Genomic DNA, 19,827 nt, shown 5'->3' on the forward strand with positions numbered 1-19,827 from the left:
TTTTAATACTTTTACAACAAATCCATTTTGTATCGAATAATAATGCGTATGTTTTGAACCTTACTAACGGCTATGTAACTTTTTGATACCTTTGATTATTTTTTTGAACATGGTGACTTTTGATAACTTACTTTGGATATGGAGTGTGTGTGTGTGTGTGTGTGTGTGTGTGTGCGCGCGCGCGCGTATGTGTGTGTCTGTGTGTGCGTGCGTGCTTGCTTTCGTGCGTGCGTGCGTATGGCTGTATGTGCATGCGTGCAGTTGTGTCTGTGTGTTTATATCGCCCTGTACGTCATGCCATTTTCGTTTGAGCACAATTCAGTGTATTTACGTTGTAACTCACAGATTTGTACATTGCTTAATAATTAATTTTGATAGTTCTTTGATATCTTTTCTAATCTTTTTTTTTTTTCAATCAACATCTAAGTTCCTTGTTTTAATGCAATGTTTTTGATGTATTATTTGTAAATTCGATTTTGTGCTTTGGAAATATTCTTCCTTTGATAAAATGATCACGCACAGCGTAAATGAATAGAATGTATGTTGCGAGTGTAATTATGAACAACTTATCATCATCATCATTATTATTACTATTATTATTATTATTATCATTATTGTTGTTTTTGTTGTTGTTGTTGTTATCATCATGAAATGTAATTGTTCATATATTTTGCTTTGGGGGCTCATTGCTTTACTACTGTCCATGCAAAACAAGGGTTTTACAGTTTGTGAACTTATACGAATGGATGTTTTTACGCTGGCAGATTTCCATGCCCATAAGATGTCTATCATTACTGTAACCTAGCTACTGCGTGTGTATGTGCGGGGTGTGTGTGGGGGGTGGGGAGGGGGGAGGGGGGGAGGGGAAGGGACAGTATTGGTACATGTGTGGCGGTTGAGGGTTGGGCTGAAGTTGGGATGACAGGAGGGATTCTATGTGTGCGTGAGTGCATGCGCGCGCACGTGTGTGTGTGTGTGTGTGTGTGTGTGCGCGCGCGCGCGCGCCCGCGTGTTCGTGTGTGTATGTGTGTGTGTGTGTGTGTGTGTGTGTTCGACCGCGACAATGACGGGCGCAATAGCCGAGTGGTTAAAGCGTTGGACTGTCAATCTGAGGGTCCCGGGTTCGAATCACGGTGACGGCGCCTGGTGGGTGAAGGGTGGAGATTTTTCTCATCTCCCAGGTCAACATATGTGCAGACCTGCTAGTGCCTGAACCCCCTTCGTGTGTATATGCAAGCAGAAGATCAAATACGCACGTTAAAGATCCTGTAATCCATGTCAGCGTTCGGTGGGTTATGGAAACAAGAACATACCCAGCATGCACACCCCCGAAAAACGGAGTATGGCTGCCTACATGGCGGGGTAAAAACGGTCATACACGTAAAAGCCCACTTGTGTGCATACGAGTGAACGTGGGAGTTGCAGCCCACGAACGCAGAAGAAGAAGAAGAAGACCGCGACAAAGAAAGGCAGAGAGAGAGAGAGAGAGAGAGAGAGAGAGAGAGATACATACATACATACATACATACAGACAGACAGACAGACAGACTGACTGACAAACAGACACAGACAGACGGAGAGAGAGACAAACAAACAGACCGACAAACTGACAGATAAACAAAGATAGTCAGAGACAGACAGATAGAGACGGAGAGAGAGACAGACACAGACAGGCAGACACATGAATAGAGACTGTCACACACACACAGAGAGAGAGAGAGAGAGAGAGAGAGAGAGAGAGAGAGACTGATCGGTGGAATGTATGTATGTATGTATGTATTAATACGTATAGACCAGAATTCACACGTACATATCGTGTTGTGCCTTGATGTTTGTGTCCGTTTTATGTCGTTCAAACAAATCATCCAGCATTATATTGAATTATCTATAATTATCGTATCGCTGTTTGTAATTAGTATTGTGTGGATGTTTGACAAGTTTTATGGACTTGTGTGTGCTCAGTGAAGTGTTTTTTTGACTTTCTTGTACGAGGTTGTTTATTTACTAGTTTATACAATTTTGAATTAGCATGAAAGATTATGTGTGTATGATGGTAAGTTGACTACGATGAATGGTCTCTACATCACGTGCTTATGTCGTACCGATTTCTCGGAATTGTCAATATCCCCATTCATCGGAATAGGCAGTTATTTGCCCATTACATGATCCCCGCCCCCCCCCCACCCCCACATAGATAGTGTGTGTGTGTGTGTGTGTGCGTGTGCGGTCGGGGGAGAGGGGGGGAGGGGCGGCGGGCGGACGCGAGTGTTTTTTTGTTTGTTTTTTTTTAAAGTTCTTCGTGTGTTCTTGTGTATATATATGTTGATGATACTCATGACAATAACTCGTAAAATACCTGATTTACTAATGGTAAGATTTTTGTATAGTTCATGTGCATGATTATGTGAAAAAACATTGACAGAAAAAAGGCACGATTTAGAGGCCTGGGGTAGTAATGTCGACTCACAGTGTAAATAATCATAACTGGAAAATGTGTATAGTATTTATTGATTTATTTTCTCATTGCCTTTCACCACAAGTGGGCCGAACAGAATCAGTTCCCAATGTTGTTGTGTTTTTTTCTGTAACAAACTAACACGATGTGTATATGCGTGTGTGTGTGCGTGTGTGTGTGTATGTGTTTGTGTGTGTGTGTGTGTGTGTGTGTGTCTGTGTCTGTGGGAGGGGGGGATTGGGGGGAGGGGTTGGGGGGGGGGGGCGGTGGGGTAGATATGCTTGTGACGGGCATTGGAGAAAGAGCGGAAAAACAAAAATCCAGCCAATCAGAATCTCTCTTCAACAAGTACAGATGAGTTTTTCGTTTTCGCTGTTTAAGAGAAAAACAACATACCTACAAGACTATTTCAAGCAAAAAGCAACAACAACAAAAAGTGGTAAAGTTATAATATTTTTTTAAAAAGAAAACAAAACCACCCATCACGTTTTAAAAGACTTATCATCTTCAAGTCAAGAAAAACAGACAGAGGTGGTAGAAAGAGGGGGGGGAGGAGAAAGAGAGAGAGGGGAGGGGGGGGTGGACAGGGAGAGAGACAGTGATAGACATATAGACAGACAGACAGACAATCTGAGACAGACAAACCGACAGACAGATTGACTTGCAGACAGACTGACAGACAGAGACAGAGTGGAGAAGAAAAAGAACAAGAGAGAGAGAAAGAGAGAGAGAGACAGACAGAGAGACAGAGAGAGATACAGACAGAGACAGACAGAAAGAGAAGAAACAGCAACAAAAAGAAGAAAATTGTATTCGAAGACGACTGTACGATGAAAATCCTTAGAACGCGTGAATGTTGACAAGTTCCGCGACAGTGTGTGACAGCGATGTACAACTCTGACATGGGATGCTCTCTTCGGAATGTTTCCTGACAGTTTCCCCCGGTACTGTGATACAACTTAGCTGTGATAATTATTTGCATTGTACAAAGTCTTTTCTTTCTTTCTTTCGCTTTTTTTTTTTTTTTTTTCTTTCTTTCTTTTTCATCCATCGTTTGACGTGATGACATTTTCCGACATCTTTCACTGACGGGCCAGTGCGAACGATCAAGTGCTGTTGTTGTTGGTGGTGGTAGTGGTGGAAACAAGTAATAAACAATAACCCACCACTGAGTTTTGTTATTGATTGGGAAGAATGCTGACGTGTGTGTGTGAGCGAAGGGAGTCAGGGGGGATGGTGGGGGGCGGGGGGGGGGGGGTAGGCTTCATTCTCTCCCCCTTCTATCCACCGCCCCCTCCCCTCCCCACCTTGAACCCTCAAGCACCCTTTCCATGCATTGTACGTACACACTCGCAGGCATGCACGCTCGCGTACTGTTAGTTATTTCGCCACCCCCACCCCCCCCCCCCTTTTTTTTCTTTTTTTTTAATAACCCCATACTCTTTCTACCCCCACTGATACAACACACACACACACATACTTGCACGTACGCATTGTCACATTCTCAGTCCGTACGCCTCTTCTTTCCCCACCGCCTCCCCCCCCCCCCCCCCACCCCTCCCCTCCGTCCCCCCATCGAAGGCTCCCCTTGTTTTGTCCTTCTCTCTGCCACTTTTCTGCCTACCAGTACCCTACGTCTCTTTGGATATCTGGGCGCACTTCCGCGTAAGTCATGTACGGCGTCGCACACACACACACACACACACACACACACACGCACGCACAGGGGCGTACATCGTACACTGCACGCACACACGCAAGAACTCTCTCTCACACACACACACACACACACACACACACACACACACACACACACACACACACACACACACACAGAGACATACATACAGACAGACTGACTGGCAGACAGACACAGACAGACGGAGAGAGAGACAAACAGACAGACCGACAAACTGACAGATAAACAAAGACAGAGACAGACAGACAGACAGACAGAGACGGAGAGAGAGACAGACACAGACAGACAGACAGATGAATAGAGACTGTCACACACATACACACACACACACACACACACACACACACACACACAGAGAGATCGGTGGAATGTATGTATGTATGTATGTATTAATACGTATAGACCAGACCTGTGTGTCTGCCAGTGTGTGTGTGTGTGTGTGTGTGTGTGTGTCTGTGTCGGTTGTGCGGTTCGATGGAATCATAAATGTTGGGAAGGGGATGCCTTTGTCGGCGGACGCGCATACACACACACACACACACACACACACACACACACACACACACACACACACACACGGGAGAGTATCGACACGGGGGACTACTGACATGGCGAACTATCAACGCAGGGATTTACCGACACGGCGGACTATCGACACGCTCCCTTCCAACACACCACACCCCTTTTCATTGACAAATGACAATGACAATGAGTCCATTCCCATTAACACTTTTGAGTCATAGAGAAACAATGAAACATGACAATAACAGGACGACGACCAAACAATGGAAAACAAAATTTAAATAAAAAAAAAAAAAAATAAATAAAAGGTCAAAGGTAATCATCAGTCTGATACAATGCAATAAGAATAGCGAAAGCAATACTCCATAGACAAATGCACAGATCACAAAACTGAAGTTACAATAATTGTGAGTGAAATGACATGTTCGGTTCTGTATCAAACTGGCCAGTTGAACCTGAATTGGGAACTGAGGGGTTAACTGGAGCATAGCAATAACAATGGCATGGTGTAACAAAATAAAATGCACCATAATTTGATATTTTAGCGGCACCCATTCGCCAGTAAAACTGAAACTGGTTTGATATATACAGGGAAAAAAACAAACATATATGATCATGCAATTACAAATGGATATGTACAGGATGTAGTGTTAACATTAACACATGTCATTATTCTAATTCCTATTCAACAATTATAAGCAGAGTAAAGGCATAAGTGGTAAAGAATCCAGACTGAGTCTGACTCCTAGTGAAACACAATAAAGCCTTCTTTTATGAATTTAGCAAATTTTAGCAACTTTTCTTTTTATTAATAGACATTAATGTTGCATATTAATTTTGTGAAAGTTGGGTCGTATTCTGTAATACTCGTACTTAGGTAAATACTGATTGCGGAGATTTTGAATTGCAGGGCATTCCGTGACAACGTGGTATTCGTCCCACTCGATCTGTGTCACAAAGTCAAAGATGACACAATTAATCTTGCTTCTTGTGGTATGTTCATGTGTCTCCCTTTCTCAATGACTGGTACGTGATTACTTGTTCTGAGTTTCAACAGTGAGAGGCCGGCTACAACACAATGGCAAAATGTCTAGATAATCTTTAAAAACTATTTGCTTTTTAAAAATAAACTGTAATTATTGGTTTTTGTACAGTTACAATTAAGTTTCTACTCATTTTTGTGTATAACTATCTTTAAGCCTTTAGGTCAGATTATTTATCAGCCATGCGGTTGATACAGATTATGGGTAGTACCACGTAAAAGACAGTCCATTTTCATCTAGAATCTGTTTGACTTTATATAACCAGTCATTTTTGTGTATTTGTAAATTAAAACATTCAGTTTATGTATAGAGCATGCGAGAGGAAAATTTCATACTAGTGTCAATGGACATTTGTGCCAGAATTTGATCATTCGGCAATATACATGCACTGACAAGCAGGGCCAAACATTCAGTTTCACCATAGATTAAACACTTTGATGTGCTTTCTGTTAAGCCGGAGTATGTATCTACTGTATTCCAAGTCAGTGTAATGATTCTGCAGTGTCAACACAGTTATTACCCCAAACTTCACAACCATAACTTGCGATACTTTGTTAAAGTCTCAAATCCCTGAACTGAAATCATCTTCAGTGTTGACGATTTTCAGCAGTCCATTGCTAATGTACTGATGACTTTTTCACTGACTCCTTGTTAAATAGTCCATTTGGTTCGCTGTTATAGTTGTTAGTTTTTCATTAGAAATATGTTACATTGTTATGGGTTTGTTGTTGGTTTGTTGTTTTGTTGTTTTTGTTTGCCAATTTGTTTGTTTTTAACAAAACTTAAATCAATCATTTTCTATATGTAACACACACACACACACACACACACACACACACACACACACACACACACACTTTCACTTACTCGCATGCGTACACAGTAATTCTTAACAGTGACATTATTGCCCGTCTGGCCTATCTCTTAATTGTTTCACAGCTATGTTAAACTTAACATCATAAAATTGAAAGTAAGTCCTAGGTCAATGTAACGTACGTATTCAAGAGTATTTCCATTAAATGTGAACGGGTACTGATATTTTAGTTTCTTGCCACAGAATACCATTATTTTTGTTTTGGGGCAACTGATTCACACTTATTTTCCAGTCATTACAGCATCCTTCTGGTTCGTTTAGCGCTTTCTGAAATTTAGCTTCTGAGTTAGCAAATATTACCGTGTCATCATCATCATACAGAATTAGCAATAATTTGAGGTATTCAAATACTATTTCGACATGGTTTAGTCCCATATCAAGAGGGGAGCAACCATCCCTGATAAGGTGGGTTTCTACATCATTCACGTACAAAGCAAACAAAAAGGGGGATAGGTTTTCACCTTGGCGCACACCTGGATAAACTCCTGGTTCTGTAGTTAAGGGAAACAATCCCCAAGACATGGCATAAATAAAATCGAAGTTGCCTCTCTTAGAGAAAGAAAGATCATTCTGCTTGCAATTTCCGGCGCGGTATCAACAGACGCTCGTCGACCAGAATTGTTAGAACGAAAACAACAAACACTGTAAGTGTACTGCATGTTTTTGAGATCTTCTGTAGGATATTGATTGTTTTGCCTCATTATTAAGTGGTAGCTAATGGAGAAATATGCTCACTCTAAAATCGATCCTTATTTTGTGAATTGGACTGCTTGCTGGGAGACGTGCAATGCATGTCTCGGCATGATATTTGATCAGCTCAGAATAATGGTGCTTGTATATATGTGCTGCTCAACAAGTCTTTTGATCTTTGACTTGAGAAACGAATCAGAATGGTTCTCTCTCTCTCTCTCTCTCTCTCTCTCTCTCTCTCTCTCTCACGCACACACACACTGCAAACAGTGACACACACACACACACAAACACTCAAGACACGCACATAATGACATTACAATATGGACACACACTTCCCATTTACTAGTATTAGCTGATGACATAAACAATGTGCGTGTGTGTGTGTGTGTGTGTGAAACGTCTGTTGCTGATCTTTCCCAAGCATGCTAGTAAAATTCTTCTTTAGATCTTGACCAAGTAGTTTACTGCCATCCATCTCTTTCTCGCAACTGTGTTTATTTAATTTTAATTTTTTTTTAGACATCATCATGCCTTTTGGACCCTTTGCAAACAAGTTCACCCCGAAGAAGACTCCGCCACGACGGGCGCAGTCTCTGTCCAACTTGAATCTTGATGCTGAACAGTCACGTGCAGAGTTTGGGGTGGACTACACCGGCGTCAAGCTCAACCTAGGAGGACAGGAGGTGGCTTTTGAGAATGGCTTGTGGGTCGCAGGTCAGTATACTATGTTTCATACGTGTGTGCATATATAAATGTGATTGTGCGTATCTTAGTTCTTTACTTAGGTGTTTTTTTTAGCATGTTTGACGGAGTATTAGTTGTTGGATTTAGGTATTTCTTTGTGTTTCTCATAAAATTTGATCTTGGATTTTATAGAATTCATTGTGCTTTTATGATTCTTTTGTAATTTTCTGTTTCATTTTATGTGTTTATTTGATTCTTTTTTTAAGTATTGGATTTGTAAAGTACTTCAAGCTTGCTTCAGGTTGTATTTTTCAGCCATATAAAAATAGTTTTTATTATTATCATTATTCTATGTTGCTGTTGGTTGTGGCAGTGGTGTTTCTTCTTAAAATGCTACTACTTTTCTATATGTTAGTCGTTTCAATTGTCATTTCTTACATGTTGCTTTTTTTTCTTTTTCTTTTTTTTCTTCTTTTTTTTTCTTTTTTTTTTGTTAAAGTAAATTTGTATGTAAAAAAAAAATAAATAAATAATAGAGTGTAAAAAATAAAATTTCAATTCAAAGTTTAGTTGTGCAGCATCCCTAAAAAATTCAGTTTCAGATTCAGAGGGTGTGAAAGGCGCAGGCTGATCTATGTACTCATGGAGGGGGCAGTTTGCAAAGGAAGGATATTTATTATTCACATAATTTTTCAAGTTTTTGTTATGGTGATCATTTTTGTTGTTTTTATTATGCTAACCATTATTTATTCATTTACTAATGAATGCAGTAGAAGGAATGGCTGTGAACAGTGATAATAAATGAGTATTTTCATTGGCTGTGCAACACTATTTTTTCGTTTATCGTTAGGATTGCTAGGAATGACTGTTATCAATGGTCGTAAATTGAATGTGTCTTCCTTGGCTGTGCAGAGTCTGGAGCAGGAGGAGTCAGCCAGAGAGAAATGCTACACCTGAAGAAGACCAACCAGACGCTGCATGAGGAAAACAATCTTCTCAAGCTCAAAGTAGATATCCTCCTTGACATGGTGAGTCACACTGGCTGCCGTCACACTGTGGTGATGCCACTACCAGGGCAAGAAATTTCAAGATAATTTTTGCATTTGTATTCGTATCGAAGTGGATTTTTCTGCTGAATTTTTCCAGGGACAACCCTTTTATTGCCGTGGGTTCTTTTACGTGCGCTAAGTGGATGCTGCACACGGGACCTTGGTTTATCGTCTCATCTGAATGACAAGCGTCCACTCAAGGTCTAGTGGAGGGGGAGAAAATATTGGCGACTGAGCCGTGATTCGAACCAGCGCGCTCAGATTCTCTCGCTTCACAGGCGGATGCGTTACCTCTAGGCCATCACTCCACTTCTGGTTGTCCTGGTGACAAGTAGACAAGAAAATTTACTGCACCGTTTGATGCCTCCTAGATACTGAAAACCTTTGGCATGATTTTAACCTTTTCATTCACTTGCATTGTTGGGTTCTAGCCTTTCGCAAAAAGTTTGCAGTGCTTGTAACAAGAAATATGAAGTATCCAAGCCAGGAACTCATGACAAAAACCTGAATGGGCTGGAACCTTGATGGATATATATAACTGTGAACAGGACTTAGTTATAAATCAACATGGCTTGGTGCTCTCTCAGTCTCTGACTGATACTGATTCTGACAGGTTTTTTTGCCCTGAAGTAGTCCCTTGTGGTTGTAGTCGCTGAGCTATAACTAGTACAAGCAGCATGGTTTTAGTTTAATTGATTGCCCTTGAATTTTACAGTGTTTTTTCACATTGTCCATGATTGAAGGTGGCTGAAAAAAAGGACTTTAGATGAAAATTGTAGTAGACAACTGGAGATCAGTTTGCATCTTTTCTAGTTACAGTTGTATTTCTGTGAACCGTGGGTATCTTGAACTTGAACATTTTCAGTTTCTTAAGGAAAGGGTTATGAATGAAAAATAAATTTAAAAATTGACAGTGGTGAATATATAAACATCTGGCAAGTGTTTTTTTTTTTCTGACAGTGAAACATGCATGCATGCATGTGGATAAAGTATATTCTTACACAGTTACACAATATGGCATACATTCTGAGACACATACGCCCACTTGACATGCATACACATGCTCCTATAACTTGCTATGGAACATCCTCCTCTTCTGCTTTCATATCAGGCTTACCTTGCCATATCTAACAATGCATATCACATAAACGAATGACAGAATGCACATATGCAGCAGTGTTATGCTGGTCTGGAGTGTGAAAAGTGTGACATAATGCCTTTATTATTATTATTATTATTATTCTTTTAGTCCTAGGTGTTTGCAAATGGAACACACACGTAAATATCAAAAAGGAAAAAAATTGAACACAAGATACCAAACATTATTAAGAATTATTCATCCACCTCACCCCCAACATACACACACACACGCAAGTCATATCACACAATCATAAACAGTACACAATCAAAAATACAACCAACAAATTCTCAAACTGTCAAACACACTCACTCACAACTAGTCATTTTAGTTCATACTGGGAAGGGATGAGCTGTTGTAAATTATTCAGGAGGGGAAAAGGTGGGTCTTCAGACTGGATCTGAAAGATTGCAGCGCATTTACAGTTACATTACTAGGCCCACATATGAATTTCTTCAGTTTCTGTGCCAAAAGCTAATTTTCATTGACAATAACTTATATGTACTGTTTGCCACAGTGTTAGGTTGCAGTCAGTCTTGTGTAACATAATGAGTGATAATTATATTTCCTTGCATTCATTAATGTTTGTGTCATATACATGACCTGTACCTCGCTGAAAGTGATGAAGTGGCAAAAAGAAACTGTTGAAAGTGAACATGTATATTTCTCTGTTTTACAGTTGGCCGAAATCTCTGCCGTCTCACACTTCCATGAGAATGAGCTGAAGCAGCTACGTGATGCCAAAAGCAAGCGCAAATAAACATCACCACCACGCTTCGGGATCCACAGTGTGAATGCTTCTGAATGTGAAGGGAGGTGTTGAATCAATTACGATTTATAATTATTGACAGATGTGAAAGAGTAATCATGGTCTGTGAAAATTATCCTAGACAAAACTGGTAAATGTATGCGTGTCGTTTCAGTAAAATGTGGTCAGTCGTAATGGACGCAAAGAATGGGTGGGGGGTGGGGGGGGGGAACCACAACTAAGCCTGATAACTGTGGGTGACTGGTCTCAGTTTGCTTGCAAATGTATGCCTTCGGAGTTTTCTCAGTGAGTTTGGGAAAGGGTAAGGCAGCCCTGTGGTTAGGACTGCATAAGACAATGGGATCTCTATGCAGGGTTTAGTGTGAGCAAACAAAATTCCATACTTTTTCCAAAACCTTGCATTTAATTTTTCAAGACCACTACTTGCATACAAGTATGTACAGACACATATTCTGCATGATTACCACACAGAATGAAAGGTTGTGAGGGAAGGAGTGGAAGGGTAAGTATGTTGTGGTGGAAAGAGAGAAAAAAAAACTGCATTTGTACTTAATTTTCATCACTTCAACTGCCTTTGTGTGTGTGTGACTTTGTGTATGTGTGTGTATGTGTGTGAGTGAGTGTGTGTAGTGTAAGTGTGGTGAAAGTTTCATGAAAATTCCAAGACGTTCCCAGACCTTGCAGAGTAAGACGTGTTCCCCAGACTTTTCCAGCCCTGGCAAATGAAATGCGCTTCCTATTTTTTCCAAGACTTTCATGACTGTGAGAACCCAGTCCATGTTGGCTGCAGCACTGCTACAGCTTGTTGAACTGGATTACATGGAGGTTTTCTTTTAGTGAAATGAGGGGAGAAAATGTCTCGAGAGTGTGGTACCACTTACTTCCCCCGTGACATCTCCCTCCTACTACAGCATTCCATGTGTCACTTGAGATGCTATTTTAATGCTGTTGTAATGTAGATTGCCATGTATTATATAGTGATGCAGATGGCGAAAGATTACTACTGGTTTGTCCTGAGACCTTTGTTTATGTGTATATGAAACTCTGTGTGTGGGTGTGGATAGAAGTTTGCTGAATTTGACCCATTTTATTATCTATGCGTATCAGTCATTTGTCTTCTGATTTTGTTCTAATAAGGTCTGTGTCATGGTGGTGGAAATCCATCGCAAATGCCTTCATTGTAGTATCTTTCATTTGTCAGTTTTTGGGGTTTTTTTAAAAAATCCTATTTCATTTCATGTCAATGTTTGATTCAAGCCAAGGGTCGGCTCTCAAAAGGCCTGACCAGCGCATTAGGTTGTTGCGTAGGTCAGGCATCTGATCTTTTTTTTTTCTTTTCTTTTTTCATTTTAAGACAACACTCTTTGACTCCTTGGAACTGAAATTCAAATCTCTCATGTCTTAAGGCAGACAGTTTGGTTGTCGGGCCAATGCTCCACTTGTTGATTATGATGTTAACCTGCGTTTTCTGAAAATTCCAAGATAACTTATTATATGCTGCATGTATTACAGAAACACAAGAAAGATTGTTTAATTTCTGCCAGCTGATTGTAATGTTGCATTGTAGTTTAATCATGCTGGCCTGTGTGTGTGTGTGTGTGTAATGTTATCATTTATATGTATGTATCATGATGCATTTTATTTTCAATGATTTTTTTGTAAATTGTTTGCATTCGCTTCAGTTCGATGATACAGGACTGATCTTTTTTTTCTTCCTTTGGTCATATCATGCTTTTATTTTATGGAATAAATTTGAAATTTCCCTGTTGAAATGTATTTTTAATGTAATTGTAGAACGTAGTTATAAAGTAATAAACATTGGCAGAGTTTCCTACCGGCCAATTCTTCCCCCTTTCAATATTCTGAGGGGGTAGATTCGTTTCACATGCATGTTTCTAATTCTTATGGTGAAGACTGGATATGAATGTGCATTTTTATTTTGATCCTTTGAACCAAATCTATCTTGATGACCCATATTTGTACTTTTGTGGAACTGGCAATATAGTGCTTTTCTTAACTGCCAGAAGGGTTTTGCCCATTCCTTGATTTTCACCATGACATAACGCTTGTCTTCAGTAATACTTGACAGTATTTTAGAAGAGAGACATGGTACAGTATATGACACCAAAACTGAAGCTTAATTAATTTGAATTGAAACTAGAAACAGTTTTCATACTGAGCAGTTCAGAGCAACATGAAAATGGGTGTTTGCTCACAGTTATCACCGTTTTACACAAGTTATAGTTTCATAATATCAATTAATCAATAAAGATTTGCAGAACGAAACACAATAGTTCAAATTATACATATAGTGAATCAAAATTTTGTTTGCAGAAATCTGTGACAAAAGCATTCTAGTTTTAAATTCACCAAGAGTAATACACAGACAGAAATCAACAACATTTTATTTCTTCTGTGTCTGGAAACAACATTTTATTTCACTTCACAAGTTCTACATCAGAAATTAGATCTTAATATAATCCAAACCAAATTCAGAAACGTGTTTGTGAAAGAGAGAGAGAGAATGTATACGAATATGTGTTTGTGAGACCTGAGTGGAAAGATAAATGAGTTATTCAATTAAAGTCAATATTCCCCACAGTGTGGCCATACATAATTCTCTGGGGATCTTAAACACATGCTTGACTTTGTAAAACAATTTCTTCAACTCATCTGCCTTTGATTAAACCAAAGACACTGTTCTATGTCTAGCTGAATTATAAATTACACAGGGAAAAAAACAAGTCTTACCCGTGTCTAACATACTTGTACAAACTTCATAATCATTCTGACTGCGACCATGCACACAACCCACAAAACTGCCAAATGAAAACAGTACTGTTCATGACAAATTGAGCTGAAGCTTCAATGAATTCGGGGCACTAAAAAACATGGTCTGTTAAAAAATACTAATTTTCAATCCTGAAAAAACAACAACAAAAAACAAACAAAAAAACAATGTGAGTTGAGAAGAGAATTAAAAAGCGCAACATTTGCCTTGTATATGATAATAATCAATAAGATTCAAGTCAGAAATTTCAAGACAAAACAGATTTTTGTTTGAATATGGGTAGGTCATGACCTGAATTACACAGACAAAACTACCATGGAATGCAGGGGGTGTGGGGGGGTGGGGGGGGGCAGTAACTCGTCCTGAAACTGCACTTTTATTACTCAGAATATGCCTGGTAATAATTTTGCTGATCCTGGTTTTTATAAGGAAGAGAATACTTGTTTTAAAAACAAGTATTCTTTAGACTCTCTCTCTCTCTCTCTCTCTGAATATTAAGAAAAACAGTTCAAGCTGATCACATACAAAAACAACAACAGTCACCATGCTCATTCATGAATACATCATTGACACTAACAATGTTCTCTTCCTCTTCCCCATTCAATGTTAAATTATATGCAAAATAAACTGAATGAGGAATGTTTCTTTGTATCATCACAGCATGGTTGTCTCCCAGAAACCATGGATGACATTGCGTTATGCCATCATAGGTGGAAATGCGAAAAGCCCAAAGTCTGAAGCACACATCGTTGGAGGTGGGGCACGAAAGGCCAGAAGGAATGACAGAGGCAGATACAGCCCTGTGTCTCTGATCTCAAGCTGCTGTCAGGTGCTGGCGGTGGTCTCCCTTGAATGTCCTCACTGCATTTCTTTTCCATGTCAACAAAGAGCATGTAAGCTTGACGGGAGTCCAATCTGTGCGGCACTTTTGACAGGAGTAAGCTAATAAAACTTTCCCCATGCAGACATCAACTGGCCATTCAAAATTAATGCAGTAATACATTACAGTATTGAGTATATACTGTAGCATTTATCAAGACTTTTTTGTCCTGAGAACATAGTCGAGTTGAGGGTTGTGTGGACAATTCAGTTTCAGTTTCACTTTCTCAAGGAGGCGTCACTGCGTTCGGACAAATCCATACACGCTACACCACATCTGTTGAGCAGATGCCTGACCAGCAGCATAACCCAACGCGCTTAGTCAGGCCTCGAGTGCATGCTTACATATTTGTGTACCTATGAAAGTGGATTTCATTTTACGTAATTTCGCCAGAGGACAACACTCTCGTTGCCATGGGTTCTTTTTCAGTGCGCCAAGTGCGTGCTGCACACGGGACCTCGGTTTATCGTCTCATCCGAAAGACTAGACGCTCAGTTTGATTTTCCAGTCAAACTTAGGAGAAAGGGCGAGAGCGGGATTCGAACCCACACCCTCACGGACTCTCTGTATTGGCAGCTGAGCGTCTTAACCATTCTGCCACCTTCCTCCTGTGTGGACAAACGTTTCTGCAACAGCTTGCTTGGAGACAAAAATTTCCTGTGAAGGCAGCACACAATAATTCACACTGGTGTGGACAAACTTTCTTGCCAACACAGTTACAGTTGGTTTCGTAACTGGATACATCTTGCCAGTTCAGCTGGAGTGTCATTCTGTTTTCACAAATGGTTTTCAGTTTTCCATCCACAAAGGATTAGAAACAACAACAAAAACCTCACTGACTTGTCTTCAGTTTTGTTGCTGACATAGCTGAGGAGAAAGGTCCAAGGCAAAACTCATGACATCAGGAGCCAAGTGACAGTGCAGTTTCTTACATCCAGACAGGATTAAGACAGCTGCATGGCTATGTTGGAAGGTGTTGCGTTGCTAACACACCTGTTTCATACAGTCACAGACATACACACACACAAAAATTCCTGGATGACTCCCAACACATGCTAACTGTCCCTGTGAGGACACGTCTTTTTGGTGTGACCTTCATCCCCACACAAACCACAGCGACGGGGACGTCTGGTGGTGGTGGTGTTGGCTGAGTTGCTGGCTTTCTGTTTTTGTCCACCGGCGTTCCCTGTCGCCCCTCCTCTGCCCCTGGATCCAACAGCTGCCTTGCCTCTTCCAAAGCCACCACCACTGCCTCCAAAGCTACCACCTTCACCTTGAAGTAACAGACAGCAGATAAATGATACAAGAATTGTTTGCTATCACTAAAAGAGAGTTTGTTGACATGTTTGCTGATAAAAAGGGAGCATAATTAAAAAAGAAAAAAAAAGCAAGTTAGGCATTACATCAAAAGAACAACACAAAGTTTGATCATACACGCATGTTTCAGTTAGAACACTGATTCATTTATAGATATGCTTAACATTGTATAAGCTCAGATATGCTTAACATTGTATAAGCTCGCAACCAACAAGCTTATACAGTTTTTAGCATATCTATAAGTGGTGCATGCACCAGCATTCTGTCATAACCTGAAAATAAGGCCACAAAATGAATCAGCAAACTAAAATGGTGACAAAAAAGATCGTGGGTGAGAACTACACTGAATGGTGATGGCAGTGATGAAGGGAATGTGTGTGGAACACCACCAAAGGTAAAATCTGTGCTGTCATATACAGCTTTCTGATGACCCGAGACAAGTTTAGTTCAGCTACAAGAAAGAGTATTCCAAGACATGGAATTTCCTGCAGCCAGGACAGAAAGGAGTCAAGCTACTGTTTCTGAACTCTTTGTGTTGCAATTTTACAGCAAGCCATGGTAAGCAAATGTTGCTGATCAGATAATTTTGGTATGTTCCAGATTTTTTAAGGCAAGAGTACTGATAGACTCTGGAGTAGGCATGTGTGTATATGTGTGACATTAAAAAGGTTAAAGATTCCATTGCCTTCTGCAGCCATTGGGGCAGTGAATTCATTTCCACTGTGCCCTGGGCATGCCAGTGGAAGATGGGGCCAAATCTTCTCCTTTCACTGTTTTAACGTTCCACAACCAAAGTCTGGTGCTGATTTACACCTGGACGGAAGGAGGAAAATCAGAGTACAATGCCTTTCACAAGGACACAACACCATGCTGAAAAGGATTTTTCATTCCCCAAAACTACGTTTATCTGACATACTTACCGTGACCCACGTTTAAGAATGGTAAAGTATGTGCAGTTAAATGGGTCTTCAAACCTTGATCACCGGTGAACGCTTAATCAGAAGTCCAACACCTGATTCTGCCATGGCACCTCTTATGTGTCAAATGGTGACAGGTATAGTGAGATGGTGACAGGTATAGTTAGTGACAGGTATAGTGAGATGGTGACAGGTATAGTGATATAGTGACAGGTATAGTGAGACGGTGACAGGTATAGTGAGATGGTGACAGGTAGAGGGAAGTTTACCTGGAACATCGTCAGCCCACTGGAAGAAGCCACAGCCTTCCCCTCTGGGCTTGGGGCAGCCATAGAACTCCCTGCCTGTGTTGGGTCCTTCCTTCTGCACCGTCAATCTGCACACACACACACACACACACACACACACAAAATGTTCTAACTCTCTTGTATTATACTGTATTGTACTGCATTGCAATGTGTTGTACTGTATTACTCTTTGTCACAACAGATTTCTCTGTGTGTAAATCTGGCTGCTTTCCCTGAGGAAACTGTGAAGCCTATCCAATTAATTTACATCTCTTACAAATTAACACGCAATTAAACTTGATTATGTCTTTTATAAACAAAGTCTGAAATATCACAAAAGTTGCACACATATGGTTGATTTCACCTAAGTTCCCTTTCATCAAGAGTTCCATGCCCCTGAGCTTACATGCATTTGTTTTGGTGATGCTCCCAATCTTGTGACAGTTATATACACTCACACACACACATACACACACTTTTGTGACAGTTACACACACACACACACACACAGTCTGATAACACTTATAGTGAATAGACATTAAACTGAAGAAAACACAGACACTTTTGTTACAGTTACACACACAGAGAGCTCTGCATGTTATCATAAAAGTTTTCACCTTCTGGCAGGGTTGGCACAGTTACACATCACAGTGTTATTGTCAGATGCTGGAGGCACCCTTGGGTTGGGGTTGTTCCTTGGAGTGGCACTGAAACTGCAAAACAACATGACCGTTCACAAAGTAGGGCTTTTTTCCCCCCCATCTCTTTCTGACAATCTCAAACACCCATGCATGTGCATGTTATCACCCAAAGTGAAAAGCATAATGACATTAAACTAATGGAAGAATTGTTGATGCATGCACAGAACTTGTGTTCAAACCATCTGTGTGTGTTTGTGTGTGTGAGAGAGAGAGAGAGGGAGAAAGAAAAAATGTGGGCAGGCAATTTAGATAAAGTGATAAACAGCTTCTATGTGTCCAACTGTGAAAGCAGTACCACAGTGGGACATGCAGAAGTTTTTTTGTCCCTTGGTGACATGAGAGAAAAGAAAGGATGCACACAGAGGCAACAAACCTTGCAGAGGAAGAGGAAGACCCACTGCCCTGTTCATCTGCCCAGAGGAAAAAATTGCAACCTTCCCCCTGAGGTTTACGACACTTGTAGAACTGACGACCTGCAACCAGGCACAGACCACAACACTTGACACCCCAGCAGATAAGGAATCATAGGAAATGGTCAGACAGCATCAATAAACAATCAAACAAACACGCACACGCACACATGACATGTGCATAAATACACACACACATACACACAACAAAAATATGTAGAGTCTGACATGGCCTAATACAGATAAAACTTTGTTCCATATGATGACAAAATGAGAAGCCACTCTACATTTCACACACCAATACACACACACACACACACATTTACATGCACGCACACACACACACCTGTGTTGGGGCCCTCTTTGCGCACGGTCAGCTGTATAGCGTCATCTCCACAGATACACACGATGGCTGATCCCCCGTCACTGCTACCAGCACCACCACCACCATCGCCATCCCAAAAACTGTGTTTGCTGCCACTTCCGAAGCTACTGTTCCCTCTGTTACCTGTCCCCTGAAAACCGCCACCACCACCAACACCGCCAACACCACCACCGCTGGCACTGCTGGAAGAATTCCGACTTCCACTTCCTCTTCCGCCTGCTCCTCTCCCTCCTCCCCTTCGTCCTCCACCTCTGCTGCTTCCTAAACCACCGCCCGGACTCATGAGATTTCCGTTCACAGAGCCAAGGGGTACGCGGGAAGAGTTCTGGCCCCTGCCGGCTCCAAGACCTTGACCCGCCGCCCCGGTAAAAGTCGTCAAGTTCCTGGCGGGATTGCTGCTGTTGTTGCCTGGTCTGGAAGGAAGGCTGACAGCCGCTGGTCGCTGTTGCTGGTTTGGTTGTGAGGATGTTCCTGTGTGAAAGTGTGAACATTCTTTATTATGAGGAACACACAAAGTATTCATACACTTGGGATTTTAAAAAAAAACCCACACCAACCCAACCCCCCAAACCAACAACTAACAAACAAACATCAAAAAACATGTGCATGCACACAAAAAGAATCAAGATATGTCCATGTCATTCTAAAATGCTCAGACTGCATGTCAGTACATAATTCTTGAATATTTTGACTGCTGTATGTCAATACATATTCTGTCAACATAAAAAAACAACATTTTTCTTATTAAGTATATGAATCATATTAAAGAAAGAGATAAAAATGTACAAGAGAAGAAATGCACAGGCACATTTGCACATAAATCTGAAACAGTAAAGCTCACTGGCAATACTTTATTTTTGAAATAAAAATCAATTCACCTTGTTTTTTGTTTGTTCTTATAATTTTTTTTTGTTTTTTAAATTGTCGCTTATTTTCCTTTTATCATTCACATAACCAGATTAATCTTCATTGAAGAGATATATGTGAAAAAAATAGCATATATGTATCAAAACAAATACTTGTACTAAAACTCAGACATAAACAGACTCCAAGCCACAAAACATTACGGCACATGAAATGGCAGACTCACCACTTGCATTGCTGGCATTATTCGAAACCCTATGTCGCACTCCTAAAGACTCGTTCAACATTTCGTCACAACCTCCAATACAGCCAGTGAAACTGCAACAGTGCACAGCAGATGAAGTTGTGA

The 19,827-nt window shown here is 40.6% G+C and overlaps 2 protein-coding genes across 2 annotated transcripts in view; one reads left to right on the forward strand and one right to left on the reverse strand.

Moving 5' to 3' along the window:
• Nucleotides 1-7,158: 7,158 nt before the first annotated feature.
• On the forward strand, nt 7,159-12,003 carry LOC143292680 (protein chibby homolog 1-like). The gene is made up of 4 exons (XM_076603184.1): nt 7,159-7,237; nt 7,806-8,000; nt 8,883-8,998; nt 10,837-12,003. The coding sequence occupies exons 2-4, from the start codon at nt 7,814-7,816 to the stop codon at nt 10,915-10,917; spliced, it is 384 nt and encodes a 127-aa protein (XP_076459299.1). The 5' UTR covers nt 7,159-7,237; nt 7,806-7,813; the 3' UTR covers nt 10,918-12,003.
• A 143-nt stretch (nt 12,004-12,146) lies between these two features.
• LOC143292676 (DNA topoisomerase 3-alpha-like) overlaps nt 12,147-19,827 on the reverse strand; it is a 39,881-nt gene continuing 32,200 nt past the window's right edge. The window contains exons 25-30 of the mRNA XM_076603180.1: nt 19,705-19,796; nt 18,576-19,085; nt 18,193-18,292; nt 17,736-17,831; nt 17,101-17,207; nt 12,147-15,870 (exon numbers count right to left, since the gene is read on the reverse strand). Coding sequence (XP_076459295.1) covers nt 15,653-15,870; nt 17,101-17,207; nt 17,736-17,831; nt 18,193-18,292; nt 18,576-19,085; nt 19,705-19,796 — 1,123 coding nt within the window. The 3' untranslated portion in view covers nt 12,147-15,652. The remainder of the gene's footprint in view (nt 15,871-17,100; nt 17,208-17,735; nt 17,832-18,192; nt 18,293-18,575; nt 19,086-19,704; nt 19,797-19,827) is intronic.

This window comes from Babylonia areolata, chromosome 18 (genome assembly GCF_041734735.1).
Source record: "Babylonia areolata isolate BAREFJ2019XMU chromosome 18, ASM4173473v1, whole genome shotgun sequence".
NCBI lineage: Eukaryota > Metazoa > Mollusca > Gastropoda > Neogastropoda > Buccinidae > Babylonia > Babylonia areolata.

What these genes read in the sequence shown, in the direction of transcription:
- LOC143292680 (XM_076603184.1), top strand. Translation starts at nt 7,814, where the DNA reads ATGCCTTTTGGACCCTTTGCAAACAAGTTCACCCCGAAGAAGACTCCG. An exon ending in GAATGGCTTGTGGGTCGCAG is followed by an intron (nt 8,001 to 8,882) that starts GTCAGTATACTA and finishes TTGGCTGTGCAG; the next exon opens with AGTCTGGAGCAGGAGGAGTC. An exon ending in TAGATATCCTCCTTGACATG is followed by an intron (nt 8,999 to 10,836) that starts GTGAGTCACACT and finishes TCTGTTTTACAG; the next exon opens with TTGGCCGAAATCTCTGCCGT.